The sequence below is a fragment of the Protopterus annectens genome, chromosome 7.part1 (genome assembly GCF_019279795.1).
Source record: "Protopterus annectens isolate FY-2018-M chromosome 7.part1, PAN1.0, whole genome shotgun sequence".
NCBI classification, from domain to species: Eukaryota; Metazoa; Chordata; order Ceratodontiformes; family Protopteridae; genus Protopterus; species Protopterus annectens.
Window position 1 is genome coordinate 367,287,573 of NC_056740.1, and position 23,686 is coordinate 367,311,258.

Consider the following 23,686-nt stretch of genomic DNA (forward strand, 5'->3'; position numbering starts at 1 on the left):
TTAAAGACTCAGGGGAGTCTATGTGCCTCCTTTTACACGTGTGCTTGTGAGGTGCCTCCTCGGGGTTGCTGTCCGAGGAGCCCTCGCAAGCAGTGTCTAGTTCCACAGGAACTGCTTGGGGCATTGAAACAGGCTGTCCCAGTGGCCGGGTGATGGAAGCCTGACCCAGAGCAGATGGAGTGCGGGACGGAGCCGAAGCAAGTGCCGGGGGTCTGGAAGCCATCAACAGAGCCCTCTCCACTACATCAAAAGCCGAAGGGGAGCCGGCCTCGACCAAAGGATCCGACAGTCGGCTCCCCCTCGGATCCGAGGAGTGGATCGGAGCCGGCGCCGAGCCGCCCCTCGTATTCGAGGGACCAGTGCGCTCCGACACAGACGGCGCCAAAGGCACACTGAGTCCCTCGAATCCGAAGCTCGGGCCCAGGCTCCGAGAGGTCGGATCCGACACACTCGAGGGCAGGGTCGGATCCGAAGTAGCCAGTACTATCGGAGCCGACCCACCCCCGGCTCCAAAGCTGCCTGGCTCCGAGCGCTCCGAATCCAGGTAGCGGGTCGGAGAAGGAGCTATGGGTTTGAAAAAGGGTGTCGAGCTCCCCCCCAGGGGGGGGGAGGCAGGAGCACTCCCATCTGCATCTGGGCCTGGATGAACCTTCGCATCATCCGGTCCAGATCGGCGTCAGAAAGACTATAGGTCGACCTCGAAGAGGCTACCGAGGTAGGCCTTGAGTACCACCTCGATAGCCTCGAAGGAGGTCAGGTCTCCTCCTCCTCAGGTCCCGGTGAAAAGGTAGGGGACCGGAGCCGAGGAGGAGGAGAACCAGCAGCTAGAGAGGCCGGAGGAGAAGCCCGCTTAGCCGGCGGGGCCGAGACGGAGGTCTCGGCCCGCCGCTTGTGGTGCTTCTCTCTCCGGTCCTTCTTCCTAGCTTCCCGGTCCTCCGAACCCGTAGAGGGAGTTTGAGTCCCGGGAGGAGGAGCAAGAGCAGGTAGGGCAGGTACCGCAGTAGCGGTAACTACCAACGGGGCGGAGGCCGAAGCCGAGTCCGGGGGTAAAAGTCCCGCCAAGACCAGCTTCGACCTCTGCTCCTTCAATGCCCTGGGGTTGAACCCTGCACAGATTGAACATCCAGAAGTGAGGTGTTCAACCCCAAGGCATCGAACGCACCGAGTGTGGCCATCCGCAGGGGACAGCTTATGGCCACACTCGGAGCACTTCGAAAATATCGCCTTAGGGGCCTCAGACATTTTTTTTTTTTTTTAAACAAAAAGAAAACTATCAAGTTAACAGGTTAACAATCCAGTCACACTAAAGGCCCCAAAGAAACCACACACACAAACTACGCTACCAGCGAGGGGAGGGAATTACAAAAAAAATAAGCAATTTAACCAAAAATAGTTTAAATGGGTGGGAAACCTAAAACTTTCACACAAAGGTACTATTTATTAACCAAAAAACCCTTAGTAAAATACAAAATTTTCACTTGGCTGAAGGAGCTCAAAGATCAAGCTGTCACCATGAATGCGGCAAACTAGATCTGAGGTCATGTAGGGAGAGCAGGGCATTATGGGTGAGGGGAGGCGCTAGGAGCTCGGATCCATAGCTGGATAAACCATGCCGGTTCGGATCCGATATCGGATCCATACCCACAGGTTGCTGACAAATGAATCTCCTACTTCAAATCAAAGTTTACCATTTATTAAACAAAGTCCTTTTGCAGGTAATATAACATATCTGACATGGCATAATAAAACGTATATGTTCATTCTAGAAAACAAAGTGGCGGTGTCTTTTCAATGGAGTCCACAAACATTGTCAATAATTAATGTACGGCTTTCATTAGAACCACTATATAAAGTTATAGGAATAAGTATATTAGAGGGTTAGCCCAGGTTGGATGGTTGGGAGGCAAAGTTAGAGAGGCGAGATTGCGTTGCTTTGGACATGTGCTGAGGAGGGATGTTGGGTATATTATGAAAAGGATGCTAAGGATGAAGCTGCCAGGTAAGATGAAAAGAGGAAGGCATAAGATAAAATTCAAGGATGTGGTGAGAGAGGACATGCAGGTGGTTGGTGTGACAGAGCAAGATGCAGAGGACAGGAAGAAATGGAAACAGATGATCCGCTGTGGCAACCCCTAATGGGAACAGCTGAAAGAAAAAGAAGGCATAAAGTCATAAGTGAAAGTAAACAGTTAATTCAACGATTGCAAAAGGTTAATAAAACAATCCTAAGAAATGAATTAAATTTTGTAATTGTAAAAAATAAGTTAATTAAATTAGCGGAAAAAACAAAGCAGATACACCCCATAATTGGTGGGACATTTTCACAGGATGGTCTGTAAAGGAAAAAAGTTATTAGAATGGAACATTCACCCAGTTTTAGTAGTAATGTTTGTTATCATTGTGTTAACAATATGGAACTGTGTGTTATAGGTTCAAAGGTTGATACTAGTCTATCTGCCCTACGGCATTTATAACCCTAGCCAGAGTGTGTTTGGCTTTCACCACCCTTTTAGATTAGTAGACTGTGCCTTTGAATAGTAGGTCACAGAAGATAGTCCTTTTAAGGTTTGTTTACTGTGCCTCTGTCTAGCAGGGACACAGAAGAGATCCCAGGGGTAAACTTACGATCTCCCATCCATTCGTCAAGATTTCTCTTGAAGAGGGTCAGTGAGGGGCTCTGCCTAACTTGGACTGGGATTTTGTTCCAGAGTGAGCGGAGCCTCTGGGATATGAATTTGTCCCTCCAGCATGTCCTATTTATTTCTGTGCTGAGGTTTAAGTCCCTTGAGCATGTAGCTCTAAGGGATTTGGATTTCCTGAGGTGGAGCATGTCCATTAATTCAGGGTTGGACATGGCTTTAAACGTCAGGCACAGATCACCTCTGAGTAGGCAGTAAGCAACTGAGTAGAGCTGGAGTTTCTTTAGCCGAACTGCATAGAGCATCTGTTTGAGTCCCTTGATCCTCTTGGTGAGGTACTTTTGGGGTCTTTCCAGTTGCTGCAGGTGTCCGGTAAGGTACATCCCAAATGGGGCATTGTACTCAATTATGGGCCTGATGAGTGATGAGTAGAGGGGCACAATGATCTCTCTTGATCTAGATGTGAAACCATTCGTGATAAGGTGGGCTATATAGAAGGTCTTTCTAACCACTTTGGCAACGTGGTTGTCAAAGGAGAGATTACTATCTACTTGGGTCCCCAAATCCCTAATTACTTCTTCCGTACTTAATGGATTACCACCTATGTGGTAATTTGTGGACACTTTGTTTTTCCCAAAGGGGATGACTATGCATTTTTTGGCTTTTAGCTTTAGGCCATGGCTCTGGCACCAGTTATCCGTCTCTGTGAGACCCTTTTGGAGGATGCTTGTGTCAGCCGGAGAGTCAGTTATGGCACCCAGTTTGCAGTCATCTGCGAACTTAGTCAGCCATAGTCCTCCCGTGTTAGCCTGTACCTCACAGAAATATATACTGAACAAGAGGGGTCCCAGGACTGAGCCTTGTGGGACGCCACTTGTAACCAGTTTAGAGTCTGACATGGCACCAGCAATTCTGACCATGTGGGTTCTATCCCTGAGCCAGTTTGCAACCCATCTTGTGACATAGGGGTTGATATTTAAGCTGGTGAGCTTATTTATGATGCCTGAGTGGGGTATTGTGTCGAAGGCTTTTGTGAGGTCCAGGTAGGCTGTGTGGAATACCTTCCCTTCATCTATGGCCTTGGTAACTGTTTCAAAGAAGTTGACCAGGTTCAAGAGGCAAGATCTGCCCTTAACAAAGCCGAATTGAGTAGGATCCAGTGTCTGGAAGTTCCCAATGTCTTTGTTTATGAGTTCCATGATGATACGCTCCATAGCTTTGCAGACCAGGCTAGTCAGGCTTATAGGGCGATAGTTTCCGGGGTCCGTTGTGGCACCACCTTTGTGGAGCGGGACCACTGTTGCTGTACACCATTCCTTGGGTACATATCCTGTGGTAAGGCTGAGATTGAACAGTGACTTTATGTGAGGGTTAAGTTCTTCTTGGAACTCGTGTAAGATGCAGCCCGGGACACCGTCCGGTCCCATTGATGCTGTGTTTTTTGCTTTGGAGAGGGCAGCTCTCAGCTGTTCATCTGTGATGTCAGGGAGGCTACATTCTGTTGGGATAGACATTTGCTCTTTTGGGGGGATGGGGGGGAGAAATTTGCACTGAACCTGTCTGCCAGGATGCTGGCAATGTCTGTGGGTTCAGTGTATTTTTTGTCATTTTGCACTAACTCAGAGCATATCTGGGAGTTGCCACCCAGGTTCCTGACATAACTAAAGAAGGCTTTGTGATTATCTTTAGTGTCTTGTGCAATTTTTCTTTCGAAGCTGGCCTTAGATGATTTTATGAGGGATCGTAGTTTCTTGCTAGTACTGATCATAGACGCCTTCCTTTTTTGGGATTTTGCTCTATCATGTAGTAGCTTCCTCCTTCTGTTGTATAGCTTATTTATGGCCGGGGTCCACCAGATAGGTCTCCTGCCTTTGGAGGAGTGAGTCTTGGTTTTATTTGGGATAGCATAATCCATGCATTCCTGTAGGTGTCCATAGAATGCGTTTGTAAAGGATTCTGCGGTTTGAGCTGTATTTTCCACTGGCCCGGGGACTATGAAGGAATCCACCTCGGTTTTGAGTAGTGTGAAGTTTGCTTTTGAGAAGTTCTTCACCGTGGTTTCCTTGGCTGGGGGTGGGGACGGGATATGGATGTCCAGTGAGATTAATTTATGGTCTGACCTTACCAATGAGGGGTATACCTCTGGTGTGGAACATAGAGTCCCCATGTTGGTGATGACCAGGTCCAATATGTTTTCCCCTCTTGTGGGGGTGGTGACCAGTTGTTCCATAGCATTTGAGTTTATAAATTCTAGGAACTGTTGGGCGAGGGTGTTGGGGCTTGAGTAGTTTTCCCAGTCAGTGTTTTCGGTAGTTGAAGTCACCCAGTATAATGGTGTTTGGGGAGACCTTCATATTCTCCTGTATCAAAAGAAAACTAAAGGTTTTGTTTCCCAATGTGTTTTTAGTTAATAGCGATAAAAATTATGACTTGACTAAAGAGTACATACTAATGTAGACTGCTTTGTATTTTTAAAAAAACAAAACAGAGGGAACTGTTAGATATACATTTACAGATTTATAAATGCATGTAGACCTGTTTGCTAGTTAGATGCATATACACTTCTATTGCTAGAATATATGTAGGATAATTTAGTCGGATGCAGCATACATTTCAGTTTGCTGGCATACATATATTAAAGGATTAAACTGTTTTCAGCTACGGCATTCATCTGTAAATGTAACATGAATGTTCAGGTTCTGATGCAGATTGAGAAAAATGCTGATAAGGATAAGCTGAATGTTCAGTCTCTGGAACAAGCTTCAAGGGAAACAGATAAAGACCCAGGTGCAAGATTCAAAAGACTTCCTAGACTGTTACATAACTCACCTTGAAACAAGAACAAAAAGGAGCTTATTAACAGACTGCATGACATCACTGAAAGACTGCTTTCACACAGAAACATTCTCAAACAGGAAAGACTCCCTAAAAGTTTAATAAACAGACTGTATGACATAAAAATACCAAAGTAATGACTTTAAGAGTTTCCAAAAGACTGCTTTCATAAGAATGTTTATATGTGAGATCTGATCTGATTTCTTGTTAGATTTGTTTAATAAATAACATCTTTCATGTTGTATGAGAAGCAACTTGAAGACATTAAAGCTGTGAACTGTCTGTTATATAGACAAGTTATTTTAGTACTCTGTGCAAGAATGATACGTTAATAGTCCACAAAGTTTATATGCACTAACCAGACTTTGTTTTTTACAAGGCACTAAATCAGCAACTAATCAGACTTTGGTTCCAGCACACACAGCTGCTTTGCATTTATTTTTACCAGGCACAAAGAGGTGCAGCTGGCAGCTTCAATCATTCATTTTAAATAACTTTTCAATCACGAAGATATATCACACACAGTCTAAATCTTGAATAAGAAAATGCAGAAACAGATACTGTTTCCAGAGAGCTTGGAGATGGATATTGGAATTAACACAATAATTATTCATAGAGATTCATGTGATATAATAGAAGTAAATAGGATATATAGTACTGTGCAGTTAAATTAATAACAGATAGTCTTACCACAAAAATACAGGGTAGTAAGGGAAAGAAAGGGAAGAAATTGAATGCCATTGTGGAAGTATTGAATAGAGAAAACTATAAAGCAATTACGATAAGAAGTGTCCCTGTTAGAAGAATACAGAAGAGGGAACAGATCAACAAAAATACACAGGAAGATAGACGCGATAAAAGCAATACACAGTATCACAATAGATCAGGATCTATCATGCACTATTGCAAAAAATAAACTAAAAATATCAGCACAGGCAGAAAAACTTAGACGATATGCAGATAAATATAACAGAAAAGTACAAAATAAGCAGATTATTGATGACCCAATAAGTTTTAGAGAGAATTGGGAAACAAGGCTAAAGGGATTGAAACATCACCAAAAGAAGAAGAAATATATATTTTGGAAAAATATCTATGAAGATCTTGTGGAACATAACAAAAGTGCTAAATGGACAGAATAAGTAAAAAGAATAAGAAGTTCAAATGTCAAATGTAGAGGATATGAAATGGGATGAAGTAATGGCCAGAGAGATTGAAACAAAGTTAAGAAAAACACCTAATTGGAAAACCCCAGGCCCAGATGCAATAGTTAACTTCTGGCTAAAATTATTAACATGTTTACATGAAGATTTAGCCATGTGTAAGAACTATTTATATGTGCACCCCGCACAAACACAAGCTTGGTTAACAACACGAAAAACAATACTCCTACTTAAGAGTGAACCTCCAAGCTATCCTAAAAACTATAGACCAATAACTTGCCTTCCACTGACTTATAAACTATACAGTGGAATTGATGCCGACAGAGTTTATAGTCATTTAGAAGAAAATTCAATCATGACAACAGAACAAAAGGGTAATAAAGTCATATGGAAAAAAAGGATCATTTGTTGTTAAATAAAATCATAATGGAGAACTGTAAAAAGAGGAAGAATGTAAGTATGGCATGGGTATTCTACAAAAAAAGGCATTTAGTTGTTTTCCACATTCATGGATAAAAGAGTGCTTAAAATGTATAAGATACACCCCACACTGATTAGTTACATTACAGCAACCATGAAACAGTAGCACACCACTTTACAGTAAAGACATGATAACAGACAAATTATTATTCCAGTGATACAAATTCAAAGGGGGATATTCTAGGGTGACACTCTCTGTCACTGTTGCTCTTTTGTCTTGTCCTTAACCCATTAAGTTGTCTACTTAACAGATTAGGTCATGGCTACAATTTGGCTCCCAGGAAACAAGTGTAAAGACTTTTCATATTCTTTTTCTAGATGATTTAAACTGTATATTTCAGTAGACGAGGAACTGATAGCACAGCTGCAAGTGGTCAAAACTTTTTCAGATGATATACGAATGTCATTTGGTCTTGACAAATGTGCAAAGTAGGAAAGCTGCAGCACCAAGAAAACATCACTTTGGGACAGGAATGTGATATAAAAGAACTTGATCAAGATGGTGTGTATTAATATTTGGGAATTGATGAAGGCTCAGCAACAAAACAGACAAATATGAATAAAAATCAGGAATATTTTAGAAAACTAAAATTAATACCTAAAACAGCACTGACATATATAAACCAATTTGCTCTTTTTGTCCTAACTTATTGTTTTGGAGTGACTGACAGCCCCCAAAAGGTGTTGGATAGGTTAGACTGGGAAACAAGAATGATGCCTCATGCTAATCAAATGATTTATAAAAATTATTGCATACCAAGATTATATAGTCTCCATTCTGAAGGAGGTATGGGCCTCCTCAAAATTGATTACATGTATAGATTTGCAATCATGGGACTACATACATATCTACTGACCTTACAAAACCCAAACATCGTGAAAGTTTTGAAACATGAGGAGAATAAGTCTAAGATGACTTCCCTGCTTAGTTTAGCAGAAGTGTATCTGCATCAAGCAGGAATGAAAATTAAACCAGAAGTAGATAAAAATCGGCTGCAACTGAATGTGCCAAAAACAAAAGAAAGAGTATAAGGTGAAGGATCAGATGAGAAGGCAAGAAATGTGGTAAATGCATAAATATCATTGCAAGTATAGAAATTTCTCAACCTCATGTTGACAAGGATCGAAAGCAGGAATGGTTAAGAAGAGGTGAACTTAAACCAAGAGACGAAAGGTTAATATTGGTGGCCAAAGATAGGGACTATGTACACATTGGTTTACAAAGTCTACTGAACATGTGGGAGAAACAGACTAATGTAGGTTTTGTAAAACAGAATTAGAAACAGTCACATATCTTTTTGCTGGTTGTGATATACTAACGGCAGAAGGACTGTATACTTAAATGCATAATAATGTGGCAAGACCGTTGCACTGGAGATTGTGCAAACATTATAATATTTAGGTAGCTGAAAAACACTGGAAACATGAGCCACAAGGCATCATAGAAAATGAAGTTTATATCACATGGGATCATCTATTAGCAACATGCATTACCATTCAAAAAATAGATGCGAGAAAGCCAGACACAGTAGTCCAAGAAAAGAAGACAAAAACAGCATTAATCATTGATGATTGAAATTGCTACACCCAGTGGCAATAGTGTCTTATGTACAGAGATACTCAAAGTAATAAAATAATCGGATTTGCAAGGAGAAATGAGGCTTACTTGAAAAAGGATACTCAGACAGTTCCTGTAGTAGAAGGAGCAACAGATCTTATAAAAAGGAATTTACAGTCATACTTAGATATGTTACCAATACATGTAACTCCATACACATTGCAGGAGTCATCACTAGGCACATTGTGGGTGCTGTGAAGAACATCAAAGATTGAAACAATGCTAATTTTATGAACTTTAATCATACTTTGACTTAGGAACGGGGTCCATTCCTATCATGGTATGATGAATTTGAGACAGCAACTGCCATAATGGAATGTCTTTTGGCTGCATTGCTATGACCTTCTGTGGGGAAAAATAATGTTATTAGCTAACAATTCAGGCAGGATCTACTTGGCTACTGTAGGTAAACAGTTCAGTTTAATGTAACTTTATAGACTACATTTTTTGACGAAATGTAGGATGACTCTAGACATACCCTGCTGCGATGCACCACCAGAGTGCAAAATTTCTGTTAATACAAAGTGTTGGTTCCAAAATTCTTCTTTTTTTTTTTTGCAATTTTTTTCTCCTTTTCAGCTGCCAGCTAGCAGCAGTGCCTCTCCTTGCTAACCAGATCTACTAGGCTCTCCTGTTCACCCCCAGACTTACTTCAAACCATGCTTATGGCTGGTGAAGAGACTGAAGCATCACAGTGTAGCATCAAAAGTATCATAACACTTAGTTTTTGTTATGAAATACACATTGTTTTCTGAAAGGTTATTTAGTTTAGTTAAATGTTTTTGGGGTGGTTGGAAAAATGTAGAAATTTAGATTTTATAAGAAAAGGTCAACTTCAGATAACATATATGAGGGTGAGGAGTATTAAGGATTTTTTAGTACATGATATATTTAGTTTACCTAAGGTTGTGAGGACTAGTGAGGTTGTTTGAAAGGGACAGCTCCCTGTTGGAAATGTTCTTGTTGTGGTTTTATAGTAAATAGCTTTTAAAAATTAATGGAAGAACATTTTCAAGTTCAAGGTAGATATGGGTATGTTAGTGAAGGGGTGATATATGCTTTAAAATGTCTATCCAATAAATTTTACATTGGGGACATCAAAAGAAATTTTACTGTAAAAGAACATATTAGAGACATAAGAAAGGGCAAACTGGAAAGCCCTATAGGTGGGCTTTTTTAAAATAAATCACAGTTAGGATCCATATGGATTACAGGCCTCAATTTTAGAACAAGTAAATAATGAATGACTTGATTTATGTGATATAAAAAGGAAGCTTTGGAGAAAGGAATCAATTTTTATTCTGAAATTTAACACTTTGTCCCCTAGGGGCCTTAACATGCAATGCAACTGGAAATGTTTTTTGTAATCAAGATGTAATTGTTTTTTTTAAGTATTAATTACTTAATTAGACAATTAAGGAGTAGTTTTTTTGTACTTAAAGGACTTATGGGAAAATGAAGTTGTACTCTGTAAAGGCTGAAGGGCTGAGGCTCTAGAGGAGAATAACTCGTTGTTCCATTTCTGTTTGTTATTTTAATAAAGCGTGTGAAGGTAACTGGATCATCTGTTTTTCGTGGTTCTTGTAATATCATAACACCTGTTACTCCTTGCACACGACTGTAATTTTGCCAGTGGGTGGACATGCAATGAGGAAATGCAGCATATTACCCTTCGTCTGTAGCAACTCAGCCACTGCCCCCACTTATTTCCACTTAGGATGTGTCCTCTTAATCATCCCTAGCCTCCAACACACACCTATTGCAAGGTGTGTCCAGAAGTGTGCTCTCCCTGAGCCAGGATAGGCATGCCCATGCTTTCTCCTGCTACGCCTCAGACACCTGAGCTGCTAACTGTACAAAGATCACCTGGACCATAGCTAGAGATGAATTTCTCTAGTCCACAGTACAGCCTCATGGCTTCCAAACTTTTTTTGCCACTGCAATGTCTACTAAATGATGGTCTTCAAAATACTAACTGAGGCTGCAGAAGATGTTAACTTGAAAGAAGACATGAGCAATAGTATCTCAAAATTAAAATTCAGGTATAAAGGAGGAAATTGATTTTCAAATGAGATTAATACAAGTCACAAAAAGCTGACATGACTGAAGCATATACTTTAGCACTCCAACAGCTAAGGCACACGTTGAACTGGTAACTCAGAATAACAGCACAAACAACATTATGCTCTGCACTCCATTTAAATAAGGCCACATAGCTCCAAAGATTATATGAGAAGTATCTAGTTTATTAAAAAGTTAAGTGCTTTCATCTTAAACAAATTCAGACTTCATCAGAACAAAATACAAGTACAAACTACCCGATTTTATAGTTGTACCTAATTGTACCAATCAAACAATTAAATAATGAGGCAATTAAATAAAGCACACATTCTAAGTTTAAAGAGACATGACAGATTTAGAAGATATGGCAGAATAAAATAATGTAGTAATATTTATAAAGTTAATGTTAAATATTAAAAAACATAATAATAAATGGAAAACAAGAAAGATTTCCTTAGCAGAATTACAAAACCAAAAAACATTCCATAGTAAAATCATGTTATAATCTAGCAGCCCTCATTTTCAAAACAGGGCCAATAGCAATGAATTAATTTAAACGTGGTTTTAGGTTTGCTCCCAGTAAAACTGACAGTACAACTGATGATATACAGTACATGGGTGGGAGGTTGACATAAAGGTTAAGGTGTTTACCTTACAAACATAAGATGCAGGGTTTGATTCTCATGTGTGGTAATTGGCTAGGTTTAAAATGGCCCACAAAGGCAATTGGCCTAGTATTAATCTATGACCATACGAATCTATGAACATGTTTTCCAGCCCCCCGAGGATCCCATGCTACATCCACCAGTACAAAAAAACTAAAATTTACAGTTTGCACACTCTTTTTTATCTTTAGCCAAAACATTTTTATCAAGGTACTATTTATATCATAGACATGTTCATAAACGTGTTTCTTAAGGGCTCTCTCAGTTTTTCCAACATAAAATGCAGGGCATGCATCATAAGCAGCAAGATAAATGACTTCCTTTTTATTACACTTGAATAATTTTTTTTGGTTCAGATGTTTATTACATGGTATTAAATAATATTTAGATTTACTCAACACATAGGGACAATGGCTACATGAACCACATTTAAAAGTACCTACCTTAACTTTACCTTTTTTTATTAATAGTGTTAGATGTTAGGTGATTTTCATATAAATCCTTAAAATGTCTTCTTTCCTTATAAACCACTATTGGTGGTTTAGAAAAAGGAAAACAGTAGTAAAAAAAATCCAGAACCTGGAAACGTTGAGGAAAAATACAGTGTTTATTCCGCACAGGAAAAAAACACAAAGCTTTCAGGATCAACCCCTTCATCAGTATATAAAAAAAGAGAGCAAATGCTTTCATTTAAATAGTGAATCACTCTAAATCTGTACAGCAGATGAAGTTATTATGGAAATAACAGGCAAAGCGAGACCCCACTTTTCTAGTAATACTAGCCATGTTAACTCTAGTCATAATTCTATTAAAAATAATAATATATGCTATGTCACAACAAATGATGGTAGATCAGAGAGTGTTAAAAACATTATTAGAAGCAATTGGGGTATTCTCAAAAACATGCCTGAGATAATCAGAATAGTTGGAGAGGCCCTCATGTTCTCATATCGTACCTGTCCAAATGTAAAACAAAGATTATACTATAAGGACTTTAAAAATAATAAAAAGTTGAATATAAGTAGAAAATGGCACATTTCCTTGTTATAGTTGCATATGCTGTGATGATATAAATACAAGCTGTGAATTTATACATCGTAACACTAAGAAGAAATATACTTTCAGCTGTTTTGTAACTTGTAATACTGTTGCCATTCTGTATATGGCATGCTGTAAGGCGTGTCAAGCATTCTACATAGGGAAATGCATAAGAAGGTTGAAGGACAAAATTGCTGAACACAAATCTGAAATACATACAGAGGTAGGGTAAGCATATGAGAGCGAAAGGAAGTACACATACATTTGACTTTAGCGTGATTGTTAGTGTAATGCTTAAGGTGTTTACCTTCTAGATACAAGGTGCAGGGTTTGATTCTCAAATGCTAACTGGCTTGGCTTAAAATGGCTCACAAGGGCAGTTAGCCTAATACTAATACTAATACTAATCTACAAACCGACATCAGACAGAAGAAAAAAACAGGGGGATCTTAACAATGAGTTATAAGTATGTGAATACTCATGGATCACACTTTTAGAAGCTGATTCTTTTCCAGGTTTAAATACAGCAGTAAGCATTAAACATATTTTAAAAAGAAGACAGTTAAGTTGGAAATAACATCTTGAGTGGATGGGTCTTAAATGTTTTACTTATTTTATAGGCATACTGATTTTCAGTAACATTTTACCTGTATATGTCTTTAAACTGAAATGCTTAATACAGCTGTGTCATGTGATTAGTCTTATGGTTTGAATTCACTATTTAAATGAAGGCATTTGATCTCTTTTTTTTATACACTGATGAAGGGTTGATCCTGAAAGCTTTATGATTTTTTTTCAGTTTGGAATAATTGCTATATTTTACCTCAATGTTTCCAGGTTCTGGATTTTTTTACTACTGTTTTGCATTTTGTATCCTGCCTGGCCTGGTTTACCTATGTGCTGTACTTGTTTCTTTGGATTTCTGGTTTACAAAAAGGAGCCAGAGAGTTTGGTAAAGCCTTAAATATCTTCCAGTATTTCAACTAATACTTTTAACTAGTTGGTTATAAAAACTGTATTCTAAAAATAATGCTCTTTGAAAATCGGTATTATGTGTTGCTGTTATTAAATTACTAATTTGAATACATGTAGGGCAATTCCCTGTTCATATTCAGGATGGGAAAATATTTCTTACTCCACTCCTGAATAACTTCATAATAAATGTATTTTGGTACAAAATCACATTCATTCACAAAATTGTCAAAATTTGAGGTCATCCTAATTGCTCCAATAAACTGTCCTTTAACAATATTCCGCTTTAAGGACATAGGATGATCACTTAAAAACTGCAAATAAGAACTGGAGAAGGTACCCTTTCTATATAGATCTTACTCCTATAACAACTATTTGCAAAATCCTTCATAATGTATACATCAAAAAAATGGAAAGCTTCTGTCTGTATCTCAAAAGTAAATTTTAAAAAAGATGTAGTTTGTTATATATAATCTATGAAGGCCAAAAAAAAATTAAAACAGACTCAGTCTTGAGACTACAATATCATCAAGAAAGATAACAATAGTTATAACATGTGGAATTCAGAATAAATGTGCATTCTCAAGTTAAAAACACCAAACTGGCAAAAATGGGGGCACAATCCACTCCCCATTCCCACACCATTAGTCTGTTTAAAAAACTCTATATACAAAGTTGTTATCCAGAACAAGGTCAATAAATTCAATAATAAGCCTTATATCCTTATTATTCAAAAAAATCACAGGAAAGCAAAGCTTGTTCAAACCATTCAATACCAATAGAATGGGGAATAACAAAAACAAATCCACTGTGTCTATAGTGGCAAACAAAACATCACTTGAATAATTAGTTGTTGTCAAACATTCCAAAATCCCATGAGTCTTTTAATATGTGAAGCTTGTAATCATAAAACTTTTCAAGTTTCCTACCAATAAAGGTAGCAAGAGAATAGGTTTTGGAACCACTGGCAACCACAATCAGGCAGAAGGAGGGATTCATAATCTCTTTATGCACTTTGGGTATGCCGAATACAGAGGATATTCTAGCTTTATAATTTCTGAGAAAAAACATACAGACCCTTATCACTGCTATTCACCTCATCTTTGGATACTGGGAGTATTTATCCATCTTATATAGCATGTTCAATATTTTTCCTGAATATTGCACCATCTCCATAAGAACAATGCTACCCTCTTTATCGGGTTTCATCATATGTATCTCCTGATTTTGAATTAGTTCATTCTGAACTTCTTTCTCTCTTATTGATAAGGTAGATGTCCTAGAAACCGGTTTATCAAACAGCTCCCTAATTTCCTGTTCGACTAGAGATTAAAATAGAAGTAGAAACAGAGAAAGCAGTCCCTGGATTTCAAGCAAAAATATATAGAGATATAGAGAAATGCGGAGTCTTCTTTTCAAAATAGTAGCGTTTATTAAACCATTCCTTCTGACAAATGAGTGCTTTTGTTATCTTACAGTTCAGTATTTCCTCTCTTATTTATACTTATTTATACACAGGTTAACAAACTTCCATTGTAATCCATATTAGTATAATAACAAAAGGAGTGTTATCTGATAGGTCAAAGGGACAAAGGTCTAACCAATTTGTAGCAAGAAAATTAAAGCAGAAGATTGGAACTGGGTGCCAGAGGACTGGAGTATATAGTGTGAGCATTAGACAAGTCAACTGTGACGGACATGTACATGAGGGCAAGAAAAGACGGAGGATGATTGGGCAATAAGAGTAAGCCAGTTGTGACGGACATGTAAATGAGGGCAAGAAAAGACGGAGGATGATTGGGCAACAAACTCCCTGGCTCCTTTTTATAAACTACATACAGTGGTTTATAAGAAAAAAATAAATCTTAATGATTTATATGAAAATCACAAAACAGCTAACACTATTAATAATAAAAAAATAAAGTTAAGGTGGGTACTTTTAAATGTGGTTCATATAGCCAGTGTCCCTATGTGTTGAATAAATCTGAATATTATTTAGTAGCATGTAATAAACATCTGACCCCCCAAAAATTATTCAACTGTAATAGTAAGGGGGTAATTTATCTTGCTGCTTGTGATGCATGCCCTGCATTTAATGTTGGAAAAACTGAGAGACCCCTTAAGAAACACAATTATGAACATGTCTACGACATAAATAGGGGCCTTGATACAAATGGTTTGACTAAACATAAAACAAAGTGTGCAAACAGTAGAGTTTTGTTTTTTTGTAGTGGAAGATGTAGCATTGGACCCGGGGGGGGGGGGGGGGTGCCTGGCAAACATGTACTGAATATTGTGAGATGTACTGGCAACTTTTACTGTTAGCAAACCTAAAACAAGTTGTAAATGAATGCATTTCTATTAGTCCGGTTTTAAAATGTGGGCTGATACATTATAACATGATTTTACTCTGGAATATTTTTTTGGTTTTATAATTCTGCTAAGGAAAGCTTTCTTGTTTTTCATTTATTGTTACGTTTTTAATATTTAACATTAACTTTATAAATATTACTACATTCTTTTAATTCTGCCATGTTTTATAAATCTAAAAAACAAGTCCAAACCAAACACTGTAAAGCAATAGGAAAAACTTTCAGTCAGCCAAACTCTTCAGTGCAAGCTGTTTTTATTCTTCCAACATACAAAGACACAGACAGAGCGCTTTCATCCCCTAAACTGGGGACCATCAGTGTTTGGTTTGGACTTGTTTTTAGTTATATTTTACACTGTGGTTACTTTTTTATGTTTTATAAATCTATCATGTCTCTTTAAACTTGGAATGTGTGCTTTATTTAATTGCCTCATTATTTAACTGTTTGATTTGTACAATTATGTATAACTACACATGTAGGTGGTTTGTCCTTTGTTTTGATCTGCTGACATCTGAATGAGTTTAAGACGAAAGCCCTTAATGTTTTTAATAAACTAGATACTTCTTTTATAATCTTTGGAGCTATGTGGTCTTATTTTAATGGAGTGCAGAGGGTTACTGGTCACTTCGCACAAACCGCTCCTACTTGGTTCTTGGTACAAGCTGAACTGGTGTTTGAGATAAATGGGTCAAGTCAGAACTGAGAAGTTAGAAGAGAGAACTTTATACTTCCAGGTCAGAAATGAAGGACATCTATGCAGCATTGTATTCATTTACATAAAGATCTTCTTAACTAACATCAACATCAGCAACATGCCATGCTATTGCTTAGAGGGAGAAAAGGGTCTCTTTAATGACATACTATCCGAGGTGCATAGCAGGAGGCAGCATTAGATGCAACTGTAAACTGGGGCTAATTAAGAATGGAGGCCAATGCACAAGCCTCTTCATTGCATCTCCAAAAGGTCAACTGACTTGGCAGATTTTAACCTATATAACACTTTTTCAATGGAAGAAGAGGTGGAAAATGACAGGCAAATGGCTGCTGTCAAACATTAGATTTTAAATGGAGGCTAGGCCTATGGGACTTGTTTTCCCCTTTTTAAAGTCTTCCTATCTCACATTAGGTGTCCTTAAGTCTGGTCCTTTAGTTATTGCCTGTTTACATCTTTCCAGGTGGTATGCAGTCAAGAAGGAAGGAGTTGCAGAGATGTACTTAGGACCAAGCGAAGGGAACTGTTGTTCTGAACACAAGGTGTGTGTGTGTGTGTGTGTGGGGGGGGGGGGGGGTGGCGATCAACAGATGCTGATGGAGCAGTAGTACAGATACTTTATTTCCAGTCATGACTGAAGTGCTAGAATGGCTTGTGTGAGGTAATGTTATTTTTTTTCAGCCCTCAACGTCACAAGGATGTATTTACATTTATTTATTTATTTTTTTTTTTATAAGTCAACTTAGTTGATGTGGATGCCAAATTGTGAAAATGCACAGAGCAGAGTGTATCAAACAACCCCTATATTTTGTGAGAATGTCTGATCTATGAATAATAGTTAATGGTTAAGGTGTTTACCTCACAACTTGTGGTAACTGCCCTTGGCCATTTCAAAAAGAAGAGAGAACCACTGTTGCCTGGGCCAAAAGGAGGTCACCACAATTATCTGTTGATAGTCTTCCTGGATCTTTAGAATGACCTTAGACTTTCCTGGTTAACAAAGTTTTAAATAAATAAATAAATAAATAAGAATATCAGTGGAAATGATGGAAAGGTATAACAAGAACATTCCCTTCCATGGGAATGAGAATGCATTTGTCTTCCATGCCTGTTTGCAAGGAATCCTGCATCAGAATGCACACAGCAAGAAGAGATAGACTGTGTTGAGTTGCTAGCTCCAAAGCTACCTTAGTTAGTCTGTATCCCCCCTCAACTTTTATTTACAGGTTCATAGGTTGGTACTAGGCTATCAGCCCTAGGGCCTATACAAGCATAGCCATAACAATTCCCTGGCTATTTCTTCCCACACTATTTACTTCCCTGGACCCCTGTCTAGCAGGGTGACTGACGTGATCCCCGGGGTGAATTTCCTTTCTCCCATCCAATCGTCAAGGTTCCTTTTGAAGAGGACCAAAGAGGCACTCTGCTTGACATGTATGGGCAATCTATTCCAAAGTCTGGGGAGTCTCTGGGTCAGGAACCTATCCCTCCAGCATGTTTTGTTTATTGTGATGACAAGGTTTAGATCCCTGGAGCGTGTGGCTCTGAGGGATTGGGATTTCTTTAAGTGTAGCATGTCCAACAGCTCTGGGTTTGACATGGCCTTGTATGTTAAGCAAAGATCGCCTCTGAGTAGGCGATATGCGACAGAGTATAGCTGGAGTTTTTTAAGGCGGTCAGTGTAGGGCATCTGCTTTAGGCCTGTGATTCTTTTAGTGAGGTATTTCTGTGGCCTTTCCAGTTGTTGCAGATGTCTAGAGAGGTACATACCAAACGGGGCATTGTATTCTATAATGGGTCTAATGAGGGATGAGTACAGTGGGACAATGACCTCCTTTTTTCTGGATGAAAAGCCCTTAGTGATGAGGTGTGCCACATAGAAGGATTTCCTGACTGTTGTGGCGATGTGGTTATCGAAGGTGAGACCACTGTCCACCTGTGTCCCTAAGTCTCTTATCAAACTTTCGGTGTTTAGTGTACTGCCACCTATATGGTAATTCACGGATACATGTTTTTTCCCAAAGTAGATAACTATACATTTCTTGGCATTGAGCTTGAGCCCATGGCTCTGGCACCAAGCATCTGTTTCTGTAAGGCCCTTTGTAGAGTATCCACATCATTTGGGGATTCAATAATGGCTCCCAGTTTGCAGTCATCTGCAAACTTTGTTATCCAGAGTCCCTTAGTGTTGGCCTGGACTTCAGAGAAGTAGATGCCAAACAAGAGCGGTCCCAGGACTGAACCCTGAGGTACTCCACTTGTCACTTGTCTGGAGCTGGATTTGGAGTCGGCTACTTTTACAGTGTGGGTTCTATCAGTAAGCCAGTTAGCAACCCATTGGGTGACGTAGGGATTAATAATTAAAGGGATGGTTGTCTACTACTACAGGGCCTGGAGCTCAAAGATGGCTTAAAGATTTGAGAGCATTTATTACTGCCATCATTTGTCTTGACATTTATGTGATGTGGTCTGTCCTGGTCAGGCATTCCTAACACTTAAAAAAAAGTCTGCAGATATAAAATAATGAAAATGAGCTATTACTGTTGCCAGAAATACTTGCAGCTGTAGATAGTCCAAACAATAAGACAGAGAAATGAAAATGTAATCCAGACACAGAAAATCTTAAAAATCCCTGATGTGAATATGATAAGCATCTTTTAAATCTAGTTACCAAAAAAACTGAGATGAGGTATGAAAGGTAACAGAGAGTGAAGGGAAAGCATCTTGAACTTTAGGACTTTGATGTGCAGGTTTAAAAAGGATAGGTGTAGGAGTGTTCTCCATTTTCCTTTTTTCTTTGGCACCACAAAGAGCCTTGATTAAAAATCTTTGACTATTTGTTCTAGGGGAGATGATTCTAAGACACCTAGAAACAACATTTGCTCCAGAAGAGACAGGAACTCCAACTGCCTTCAGCAACTTTTCTGAAATGATTTTCTGAACCCACTTGTATGAAGTTATCTGATGTAAGAAATGAAAATGGAGACCTAAACGTAGGGAAATAATTAAAGAGTTGCCGGTGGGGGTGAGGTGGGGGGCTACCTGAAGGGGCATGTAGTCAGCCTGTCATTTTGGACTGACTTTGGTTCTGGGATACTCACTCCACCTTTTTTTGGGGACTCATTGCCATCGCTTTCTGAAATTTTGTTTGCTAACAATTTGTTGCTTGTTCTGTTTCCTGTAAAAGGATCCCGAATTGGAAGAAAAGGTCCTATTAATCTTTGAGAAGGAAGATTGAAAAATCTATGTGACTCCCTTTCACTAAATCTTTTAGGGACTCTAACAGATAAGGGAAGAAAAAATACCTCTCTGTCTAGGGAAGAATTCAAAATTTCACCTTTCACATCTTCTAGAACATTTTGTGAAAGTAGTCATGCAAATCTTATAACTGATCCAGTAGCAGCTGCTCTGGATACCAAATCAGCTAAGTCATAAGAACACTTTGTGGAGTGTTTGGTGACTTGACAGTGACACAGAACAGTTATTAAAGAATTCAGAAAAGTTTTAACTTCTGAAGAAAGAGGGTTAGCTGTTAGCTTTCTCATATTTTACAAAAAGCTAGCAGATATTTAGAGATATGAGGCTGAAGATTTAAAATTCTGAGGAACTAAGTAGAAGAATAAACGTTCTTTCTAAATCTATCAGAAGCTTTCTCATCCGTATCAGAAAGAATAGGATTAGTATTCAATAGGTCCTTGGCAACAGATGGTTTTGCCAAAGAAATAACCAGAAGATTAGATTTAGGGTTAGAAAATAAATACTTGTGAGTCTGGGGTGCTTTATATAATCTATCAGATTTTTTAGGAGCTGGAGGTTGTCTGTTAGGCATGCTGCAAGCTGTAAAACATTCTCTAATGCTGATAAAACTGGAGGAACAGCTGTAGGTTGATGAAAATCTAGCTGTAATAAGTAAAAAGACGTTATGTACTTACCATATTGTTCTATCTATGTTGTCCATGTTCATTCTTCCTGAACTATTGGGTTCAGATCCAACTCAGCCGATACTATAGCTCGTGGACATCAAGAAAGGTCTCAAGATCCTCCCTACCCATAATGTACCAACCCCTAACATACCTCAGATCTAGTTTGCTGGATAACAAATTAAGAAACATGAGAATAATATTCCTGACAGAACAAGACATTATCTGGAGCTCAGCATAAGACACAGTGGTGTCCTTATAACCTCTTGTTCTTTTAGAAGTCTACAATGGATAAAGATTGGGGGTTGGTGGGTGGGAAGTTGAGGAAGAATGAAAATGGGCAACACAATGGAACGTTATGGTAAGTACGTAACCTCTTTATCTGATGTTGTCAATTTTCCTTCATTCCTGAATTCCTGGGTGGACTCTAATGAAGGATTCCTGAATGGTTGAATTGAAGATTCCCCTTCCCCTTGAGACCAGATCTAGTTTGTAATGAGTAATAAAGGTATGAGGATTGGCCCAAGCTGCAGTTGCACATATGTCATCCATGGAATGCCTTGGTAAAAATACTGACGATGTTGCCATAGATCTAGTTGAGTGGGCTTTCACAGGTTTTGGTAATGTGATACCCAATTTATTGTAATTGAAAGATATGCAGTTGGTAAGCCATCTTGCCAAAGTTACCTTTGTAACATAGTTACTATCTTGGTATCTGAAAAGGAGATTAATAGTTGGTCAAATTTTCTAACTCCTTTTGTCCTGTGTTAATAGAAATGTAATTTTCACTGTACATCCAACAAGTGTAACATGTACTCTCCTTTGTTTTCAAAATTTGGACGGAAGACAGGCAGATTGATGGACTGATTGAGGTTGGATTCTGAGACCACCTTAGGAAAGAAAGAAGGATTGTTTCATAGCTTTACTCTTTCTTTATGAAAAATCAAGTAGGGGGATTCATACGACAATGTTTGAAGCTCAGAGATTCTTCAGATTGAGGTAATGGCCACTGGGAAGACTGTTTTCCAGGTCAGGAATTTAAAATCACATTTTGCTGCCAGATCAAAGGGGGAATTAATTAAGTCCTGTAGTACTAAATTCAAGTCCCATGGAGGAGTTGGTTCTTTATAAGGTGGTCTTAAAAGTAGAGTGCCTCTCAAAAGTGCATTACAAAGCTTTGATGAAGCAAGTGAAGAATCCCCAAATCTGATATGGAAGTTAGAGACTACTGCCAACTGAAATCTAATGGTCGAGGAGCTAGCTCCTTCACTAAATAATGTTGCCAAGAGTTCAAGGACACTTTGTATAGGAGCTGAAAAAGGGTCAATGTGTTTCTGATGCACCCAAAAAAACAAATCTCTTCCATTTACTTCTGTAAAGTTTTCTCACAAAGGCTCTATGGCAGGACAAAAGTATATGATGGACACACGATGAGAGCATAGGCTGTCTGGCACTTAACAGAAGTGGAGAAACCACGCTGTCAGCTTTAGGTTTAAAGTATCCAGGTAAACTATGCCTGTTGGGTGAGACAGACTACAGTGATAAGGAATATTTATTGACAATCAGTAAAAACAAAATCCTAGTTTTGAAACAAAATATTCTGAAGAAAATACTCTTTTCATCAGAACTTTTAATAATATAGAAAACTTTGCCCAGAAGGATACTTAGCTGCCCAGCCTTGTTGAAGCTTTAGCACAGTGAAGATCCCATGAAACCTGCAGAGAGAGTGCAGTTTGGCAGCAAAGAAGTTCCAAATGTTTTGTATATAATCACTGATTTTATGCAGCTCTCCATGAGCCCTTCAGTGGTTAGGGTGCAGGGCAGGTACCCCTGGGCTTTGAAAGCTTGCAGTTGTTTATAATATCCTACACAGAATAACCAATACAGCTAAGGGAATAGCAATACCAATCAAATGATGAACATGTGCACAGGATGCACTCCAGCTAAGAATACTGCAAAACAATTTACAGCAGCTTGTACCATTGAAATTAATTACAAAACTATAAAGGTGTGAAATAAAGTAGTTTACCTTAGAGTAGCGGCTTAACATGTTTTCTTTTGGAATGCGAACATCACTTAACATTAAATATCCATTGTCCACTTGCTCAAAAGCCATTTTTGGACCAATGTCACCAACCATTACTCCTGTGAAATTGGAAAATTTCAAAAAGTAAATTTATACCATCACAACAAAAAAGATGGCAGTAAAGAAATATTCAAATTAGCATGAGCAACTACACATAGTCCAACATATCTGACAAAGTGTCTGTTGTAAGACTTCTGTAAATGAACAGGTTCCCTACTAGAAGACCGAAGACGCATTCTTTCGAATACGTCTTGGTCGAACTCGAAATGGCAAAATATTGAAATGGCTTTTAAGTGAATTCTTTCCCTGGGAAAGAATTTGCTTGGCCGCTTCATTACTTTGCCATTTTCGGCACTGTAGTGTGGTCTCGGAGTTGGTATATTTAAGTAGGGGGGTGTGGGGGGGTGAAGCCCCCCACTTAATGTAATGTTTAAAGTGTTTGTTGTTTTTTGGAACAGCGATTTTTTTTCCCTAGGAAAAAAATCGCTGTTCTGACAGTTCGAAATTGTAAGCTTTTGCTTACATATGGTTGATTAATCACCATTCGCTTTTTTAAGCGTTCGGTGATCTAATATAGACCCAATGAACAGTGTTTACTTTCACAATCTCCTTTAAAGAAACTGTTTTACCTTGAAGGTAAACTACAGATCTTATTATCAGTTCTTCTTATTGGGTCACTGTCTTTAATTAGAAGTTATGTACTTACCATAATGTTCCATGTGACGTGTTCATCTCACCTTTGTTCTTACACACGGGTTCGGAGCCGATCCTCGGCTCCGAGTCGGCCGCATCGCAAAGCTCTGCATCTTAGAGAAGCTCGAGACCAGACTATATCCCATAATCCTCCCTGCTATTCCTCAGATCTAGTTTGCAAGAAACCAGACCGCTAATAGTCAACTTGGTCAAAGACCTTCACATTCACATGGCTATCCAGGAACACCTTCTGACTATAATATCTAATGCCTTATGGGAGGTGAACTATATCCCACTGGGGGCACAGAGCAATGAACCCAAGAAAAGGGAAAAATCCCGACCAGACTCTAATCTTACCCGTTCTTCCATAACGTGTGGGGAGGGATAGGGAGGGAATGTAAGAACAAAGGTGAGATGAACACGTCACATGGA

General features: G+C 38.8%; 1 protein-coding gene across 1 annotated transcript in view; it reads right to left on the reverse strand.

Moving 5' to 3' along the window:
- Positions 1 to 23,686, reverse strand: part of ACOX2 (acyl-CoA oxidase 2) — a 1,215,466-nt gene that overhangs the window by 805,751 nt on the left and 386,029 nt on the right. The window contains exon 6 of the mRNA XM_044078809.1: positions 22,505 to 22,620. Within this exon, the coding sequence (XP_043934744.1) occupies positions 22,505 to 22,620 (116 nt within the window). The remainder of the gene's footprint in view (positions 1 to 22,504; positions 22,621 to 23,686) is intronic.